The sequence below is a fragment of the Branchiostoma belcheri genome, unplaced genomic scaffold, assembly GCF_001625305.1.
Source record: "Branchiostoma belcheri isolate BF01 breed outbred unplaced genomic scaffold, Haploidv18h27 scaffold31, whole genome shotgun sequence".
Lineage (NCBI taxonomy): Eukaryota > Metazoa > Chordata > Leptocardii > Amphioxiformes > Branchiostomatidae > Branchiostoma > Branchiostoma belcheri.
Window position 1 is genome coordinate 44,990 of NW_017803921.1, and position 7,718 is coordinate 52,707.

At 41.2% G+C, this 7,718-nt stretch overlaps 2 protein-coding genes across 2 annotated transcripts in view; one reads left to right on the forward strand and one right to left on the reverse strand.

Annotated features, from left to right (window-relative positions):
• The window catches only part of LOC109474674 (ubiquitin carboxyl-terminal hydrolase FAM188A-like), a 14,746-nt gene extending 8,017 nt beyond the window's left edge, over positions 1-6,729 (reverse strand). Inside the window, exons 1-12 of the mRNA XM_019775022.1 lie at positions 6,482-6,729; positions 5,982-6,061; positions 5,468-5,531; positions 5,036-5,215; positions 4,195-4,258; positions 3,867-3,981; positions 3,620-3,693; positions 3,346-3,425; positions 3,038-3,108; positions 2,495-2,575; positions 2,162-2,234; positions 1,416-1,488 (exon numbers count right to left, since the gene is read on the reverse strand). Of these exons, the coding sequence (XP_019630581.1) occupies positions 1,416-1,488; positions 2,162-2,234; positions 2,495-2,575; positions 3,038-3,108; positions 3,346-3,425; positions 3,620-3,693; positions 3,867-3,981; positions 4,195-4,258; positions 5,036-5,215; positions 5,468-5,531; positions 5,982-6,061; positions 6,482-6,587 (1,061 nt within the window). The 5' untranslated portion in view covers positions 6,588-6,729. The remainder of the gene's footprint in view (positions 1-1,415; positions 1,489-2,161; positions 2,235-2,494; positions 2,576-3,037; positions 3,109-3,345; positions 3,426-3,619; positions 3,694-3,866; positions 3,982-4,194; positions 4,259-5,035; positions 5,216-5,467; positions 5,532-5,981; positions 6,062-6,481) is intronic.
• Positions 6,730-7,124: 395 nt separating this feature from the next.
• Positions 7,125-7,718, forward strand: part of LOC109474411 (tRNA wybutosine-synthesizing protein 4-like) — a 10,961-nt gene continuing 10,367 nt past the window's right edge. Inside the window, exon 1 of the mRNA XM_019774707.1 lies at positions 7,125-7,206. Coding sequence (XP_019630266.1) covers positions 7,135-7,206 — 72 coding nt within the window. The 5' untranslated portion in view covers positions 7,125-7,134. The remainder of the gene's footprint in view (positions 7,207-7,718) is intronic.

Here is a 7,718-nt window from a genome sequence, read left to right on the forward strand (position 1 = left end):
CCAAAGGAGCCTGGTTAAACTGGGATGGTGTGGTCGAGAGAAGGCTCACATGGACCGACCTGTGGAATATACAGAGTGCCAGGTTGAGTTTCTTAGTGAGAGCAGCGTATGACGTCCTCCCCACCCCTCGTAACCTCACCCGGTGGTATAGGAATGAAGAATCTTGCCAGCTGTGCGGGGTAGCTCAAGCCGACTTGAAACACATTCTGTCAGGCTGCAAGATTGCTCTGCAACAAGGGCGCTACACATGGAGACACAACAAGGTGTTAAGACAGCTAGCTGTGAAGCTCGAGGAAGTAAGAAACGAATCCTCCAGAACATCATCATCCTTTCAGTCTATCCAGTTTGTGAAAGAGGGTCAGAAACCGAGAGCAACAGCAGTCACTGGTACAGTTAACTCAGGAAGCAGTATTCTGTGCAGGGGAAAGTGGGAGATGAGAGCAGACTTGGACAGGCAACTCCACTTCCCGAGTACCATCTGCGAGACATCTCTTAGACCGGATCTAGTTCTGTGGTCCGAGGATCAGAAAGCTGCACTCATCATTGAACTAACCATCCCGTGGGAGGAGAATGTGCAAGCAGCATTTGAAAGAAAGAAGCTGAAATATGATGATCTGGTCCAGCAGTGCAAGCAGAAAGGATGGCAGACACGTTTATACCCAGTAGAAGTCGGAGTAAGAGGATTTGTAGGGGCTTCCTTCATGCGTCTGTGCAGGGACTTCAACATCAGGGGAAAAGCCCAGACAAAGCTCACTAGACAGGTGTCTGAAGAAGCAGAAAGAAGCAGTTTCGTGTTGTGGCTGAGGAGAAAGGATAAGGCGTGGAAGTCCTTCCAGAGAAGTGGCGACAGTGCCTGAAGCGGAGCAGGGACGCCTGCTTCGTTGCCCACCCCCAGAGACGTCTTAGGCAGAACGGGGCGAAACGTCGAGGAAGGGAGGCGTCTAACTGATGAGACGGCACTGGAGACACTTGGAACCTTCCGTGGTGCTGAGAAGCACGCCAAGCTCAGCAGCAGCTAGGCAGGTCAGTTCTGATCTGTATGTCCAATTTTAGTTATCACTGCAAAGGAAGCTACTTCACAAGCAATTGATGTTGGATATGTATCAATCTTAAAAGTATCTTAAACTTTAAACTAAAGAAAGACCTTTTCCCAAAGAACTTTATTTTGTTGTGTGTATAGTAAGTTTGTGTTTATGTTCATGCTGCTATGAACTGTTGTGGCCAAAAGCAAAGTTCAACTGTAAAAAAGGTGAAGAATAGGTTGATTACTTTTTCTATGGCAGTGCATCTTTCTTGCTGGAGGATCGAAATGTCTTTTAAACCTATAGTTTTATTGCTGATCCTGTTTTTGTTGAGCTAAAGATGAACATTATCAAGATGACAAAAAGAAAAAGAAGAAGTGTGTTCAGACTCACTATTCTTCCTCAGCACACAGGTCCAGTGACCTCAGCACATCTCCCAGGAGTATGGTCGAGATGAAACCATTTCCTGGAGGGGGAGGCAGGTACAAATGTTTAACAAGTAAGGCTACACCAAGTAAATTTTATGGATGACGTCCTTTGGAGACCCTAAATCTAATGCGAGAGGGCGAAAAAAAAACAAGAAGAGCCCTAAAAACAAGATGCCTAGATTGGAAATATACTAAGAGACGACGAATGTTAGGACATAAATTGAATGAGGTGACACAGTGTAACAAGCAAAAAGTCTTTTATTCATCATCAAAACAGCAATAAATCAGGTGGAACAGTGGACAGTGAAAAATTTTCTGTTATTAACAGGATGGTCCTGTCAATAGTGCAAATTTTCTGTTATTGATATACACTTTCAATATATACCAATAGACACTTTCTTCGCGTTACGAGTTTCACATCAATCTGGTGATTTGCGGCACTGTCATGACTCTTTGGTCATAGTTACAGGAAGCGGAATTTCTTGTTTTTTTTTCTAGGAACAGGCCAAAATCAATGCGCACGCGGACGTCATCCATAAAATTTACTTGGTGTGGCCTAATAGGAAATGGCAGACTTCACTCCCTCAGACAGAACATACAGAAACACATACATGCACACACAATCTCATGCACACACTCACACTCACACTATCTATGTTTATGAAAAGCAATGAAAAAGAGCCAAACAAACTGAGGTGAAAAAATTCCTACCTTCTGGATCATAACTCTTGAATATCCTTCTGGCCTCTGCATCTCTGGACTCTGGAGCTACCAATGTCATCTCCTGGGGGAGGGGGTGATGACAAGTGCATGGGTTGGTGCAACAATATTTAGCATAAAACAATAAAAAAATGGAGAGGCAACATTTGCAAGCAAATGCAATATTCTTCCCTTTGCATTGTCACAGATTTCAAGTTTTATTAAACCTACATGTAAATACTGTATATTTGTGTATGTTCAGGGCTTGAAATCTTTTTTCTGTAGACTTGCACTGGTGCATGTAACATTGGACAAGAATTACAATGAATCCCTAGTATTCCCTACCTTTGAGAAGAGCACAGTTAGGTGAGTTTCACTGCCCAAGATCCAGATAGGAAACTCTGGGTTCTTCAGGTAACTGCCAACCTAAGGGGACAGGGGAAGAGGTCACTGTTAGCTGGTTAGTCTTTAAAAGTAGACTGTTTTTTAGACATTTTAATGGGCTTTTTTGTACCAGTATGGTAAATGGATACTGCCATGCCAATGATACTGTACATGTTTTGTCAATTTGATGCTGCCACCAAAATATCTGCTTGAGTCAGTACTACAGTACTGTAGCTTTGTTTGTCTTTTGACTTGAAGGTACTATCACTACACATATCCAGAAAGAACATACAGAAAGTGGTCCTTGCTGACATCATGTATCTGTAAAGTCTTGTGTGAATAAGGTCACGTGTCTGTAACCGTAACTCTCGCAAGATCACGGTTTGAAGAGATTGGTCATTAATTATCCTGATGAAGGCGACAGTGGTCATTGAAAATTTGATCTCCATGTAATCTTTGTGTTGGAATAAAGTTCAACATTTTACTGTAGAAGGTCCTCTTCACCTCACAGTACCGCAGGTGTTCCAGCAGGGTGAGAAACCCTACCTTCCCCTGTCTAGGAATGCCTCGAAGTTCTGGAGAAAAGGAAAAAAAGAAAATGTTTAATTCATATGAAACAAGAAAGAAAATAAGCATGAATTTTAGACAGTTGTTGATATGATGGCTTGTGATTTGTGTTTCTTTGTTTCATGCAGTGTACATGTATCTGTCAAATGTGACATTTAGTAGTCCATAGAATTGTTGAAAATGGATTCTGGTCTACACATATTGACATGTGTTGTTGAAGACATAAAAGAAGGACTACAGCTTACTGAGCCCAGCCACATCCTGGTCCCCATCCCACACATGGGACACTGCGTACCCCGTCAGTAAGAGGTTGATCAGGCTTTGACTGGAAAAAAAAAAACAACATCAATTTCTACAGCAACTACTGAAGCATAACTCCTGTTTTATACAACACAAACCCCGAAATTTTAGCAAAATCTTGACTTAATTTTTTTTGGTAAATTGTATGTGACTGTGTATTTGAGCCCTGGGTATATGTATTCAAAATATGATATGAATATGATCAGAGATATGACTTACCTCCCATGCCCATGAACACTATCTATTAATGGTTCTGTGGGGTCAGTGACTTCATTCTTGATATTTTCTATACCCTGCAATAGATACAAAAAGAACAGAAATACTAAATGGTCTAGCAGAAACAATTTTAACTTGAGATGGTCTAGTTAAAAAAACACATGTCAAACACATATATGGTGACCAGCCTCTCCAACTCTGTCCTACAACTTGCTACATAATGTATTGTAACTATTGTAAGATTTCTTACCTTGGACAGAATGACAGAATACAGGAACAACAGAACTCCGTGTCTGCCGTGGAATATTTCGTAGCTACTCTCTATCATTGTCTTTAAGTTGTCGGCACAGGAAAACTGTCGCATCCTGAAAAATAAAATAGAAGGGTTATGGTAAGTACCCAGAAGTAAGCAGTTATCATTCTGTCATACAAGCACTTTTTAAATATAAAAAACAGGATAGTGGTTAAATGCACAATAGGTAGAGAAGAGATCTGCTAACTGGTTCTACATGGTGTATTGCTGAACACTGCAGTTTGGATGTAGAAACAAAGGACAGGTAACAAGTGATATCAGTCACCTTAAGGATTGATGGAATTGGTCTACTGCTGCAGTTGGTCCCTCTACTTGTGCTGAACCTGTATCTGTGAAATACAAAAGATTTAGGTCTAAAGGTTCCAGGTTGGAATCCCAGAAAACTCAATGTTGTATCCTTGGGAAAGGCTATTTACAGTAAACTATTTTCCCACTCGACTCAACATGTACCCAGGTTCAGTTAGGGATGTCCTAAAGCCAGAGGTTCTGTGTTTGAGGAGATGGACACTTCGAGCATGTTAAAGATCCCACATACACACAAGTACAGAACTTAAAATCAAAAAGACTATGGGTCCTTAGGGTATAGAATTTTCTTCTTACACAACCATGGAGTTTCTCACCTGCTTACGTTTCGATGTCTATCAGACACCTTCCTCAGAGCTTCTTGCCGCACTCGTAAGCAGGTGAAAAACTCCATGGTTGTGTAAGAAGAAAATTCTATACCCTAAGTATCTTCCAACCTGATAAAATTATTTACGGAAACTATGGGTCCTTCCTGGTAAAATTCAAGTGGTTCAAACCTAAGTTACAGTCTAGTTTTACACAGCTTGGTTGTATTGTAATGTACAAAACTGGTGTGTTGCACTGAAAGGCAGTTTGGGGGTTATGTGAAACAAACAAATCCGAACACAATGACAGGGGTTTCTCCAGAAATTCTTAGGGGAGAGGTGCTCCCTAATCGGTTTGAAAAATCAGCAAATTTTCATGAACATACTAAGAGAAAACCATGAATTTGAACATTTTGGGAGGGGTGCTAGGATTTTGGGGAGAGAGGGAGCACCCTTGCTTCATTACTTGGGGAGAGCCCTGCAATGCCAAGGCCATACCTTGTGTAGGTTCCTGCTCCTCTGCTGCCATGTTCTCCCCACTGCCCTCCCCTGTCTCCATGGGCTCCTCCCCGGACTTCTCCTTCTTAGTGTACTGGTACACCAACACTACCTTCTCCACTCCACACAGCTCAAACACCTCACACAGGGACATCAGCAGCAGCTGCTTAGCCTGGTCAGCTGGGGTGGAAAAAATGACATGAAACAAACCTTTTTATATAGTTAATAGTCAGATTAAAGCCCTTCCCAAATTCCAAAATCTCTATCTGCCTGTAACACAACAGTCAGTGCTTCAAACAGCATGTTTTTCAATGACAAATTGTTTCATTGAATCATTGGCCTTATTCTTCTAGGACTTAGTGCTATTTTAAATAATAAAAAAAGTGACATGTATGAGATAACCAATACGTCTATTAGTACCTAATAACTTACCTGACACATTGTTCCACTGTTCAGGGGCACCTTCTGAGAACAGCAAGTTCTTCAACAGAGAGGCCTGAAAAAAACAGCAATCAAAAGATTTACACAAACTTTGGAACTTTCTTGAACTACATTTCCCAACAAACAATATTAAAACCCTTGTCCTGCTGTGCGCAACATATGTCGCGCGGCACATACAGTACCATCTATATAACACCCTGTATAGGTACGATTTGGGAGTATTTCTCGTGCAACGCATCACACCGCAGCGAAACGCAACGAATGCGGAAGTAACTGTGCCACCGCAGGGCAAAAAAATTTGGGTTTCTTATGATCTAATTAAGACATGAAATTATTGAAAAATATTGTGCCAGGAATGCCAGCAGGACAAGGGTTAAAAAGTGCAAAGCTTTGTCATGCAACTTTGTTTTAAAAATTGAACTTCTTCCTGCTGTCTAGCCCCATCCATAGCCAATACAAATTTGGTACAAAAGTGTGAACTTAGCAAGCTGAAAGTTAATGTTACCTGTAAAGGAACAATGATTCCACAGGGACCTCCTTCATGCTGAATCAAAGCCGTGGGCTCATCTTCACTAAACTCAAACCCTGCAAAATATGGACATTTGATATTGGTAAATCACCTTTACTTTTGGCATAACACAATAGCTGTGAATGATCAGGCTGAAAGAAATCAGCACTACAACATGTACATAGTATTACATACGACATAACATCCTAAGGAGCTTTATTGTATGCTCCTTTGAATCCTTGGTCTCAATCATGAATATGCAAATATTTTATCCAAAGAAATCAGTTTGGAAACAAATCGAAACTTAGCAATTCTGTGTCTTTTTAAACCGTATTTACCACACTTAACTCGGCAGGGACTATCAAAAAACTGTTTAAAGTACAATTCAGCACCTCGTGGACTATGTGTTTTGAAGCAAACGTCGAGATCTGTCAAATTTTGACAAAGAGGAAACCTGTCCATGTGGGGGAAATCCCTCTGTCACCTCCCAACCTTACCTTGTGACCACCGATTAAAAACGTCTGGGCGGATGTTGCGTCCCCAAACCAGAGTCAGCAGGTCCTCTAGGGGCACCGTAACCTCGTCCTGTCCGGATTCGGTCATGATTGTCGCTCAGTTCGACGGAAATTCGATGAAGTTACGGCAGAAAGCACGGCAATTTTCACAGTTTTGTCAAATTAGCCGCCATCTTGGATTTCCGCGAAATGAAATCTCGTGCAGCAATGACAAGCGAGATGTGGCAAAAACACGACAATAATGACCATGGCATAAAATTTTATGACTCATAAATGGAAAAGTAATACACAAGCTTTGTTATAAATAATTATGACGAAAGAATATATTGAAATGGTTGATTTGTGGGGAAAAATCATGACGATCACGTGACTGTGCAACGAGACTCCAAAGTCCAATAATTTGGAACAAACCATTTGGATGATAGGTAACAAGGTTGAGATATTGATTTTTGAAATGACCATCTAATGATAGCTAGAAAACAAGGTAAATTTGATAACAATTAGTTCAGTTTGAAGAACTTTCACGTTTTTAGCAAACTGATTTCTTAACTGCTTTATATTGTTCCTTTTAGAATGCATAAGTATTTCAGATGCTGACAGAGCTACCCCCTAGATGTGGCGTAGTGGTTTCAGCCATGGCGGCCTCCTCGAAAAGTGACATGTCTCATAAAAAGGCTAAAAACTCGAAGTCAAGGAACGACACAGCAGTAAGTATTGATAAACCAGTTCAGCTGAAAGAATGGTTAAGATAGACGGAAGAAAAATGACCAAAGATATGTTACACGACGGCTTTTGAAAGTGCAACTTACATGTATGAAATATTTGGTCTCTCATACCTCCCCTTCGTCACCTGTTATTCCAAATTCTTTCAGATAAGTTATTTTATGAAAGAGGGGAATTACAAATTTCTGTGGTGTTGAACAACAGTACATGTATTGTTTTACCTGCCACCCATGGAGGCGGCCATCTTGGTTCATGCGAGCAGCCATCTTGGAGGATGAGTCATCTACCATATGCACTATTGGTTTTTCTTTGAAAGTTTATGCAAGTTGTAACAGTGGGCTTTAACAGCCACCAACTGACCAGTCTAACTGGCCCAGACCTAAATTTTTGCCATGCAGGTATAGCCTCTACCAGGCTTGAGGAGGCGGCTGGAAAGAGTAGACATCGGCCAAAACAGAGAGATAAGCATGCCAAGGGAGTTTGGCCGTTGAGAGAA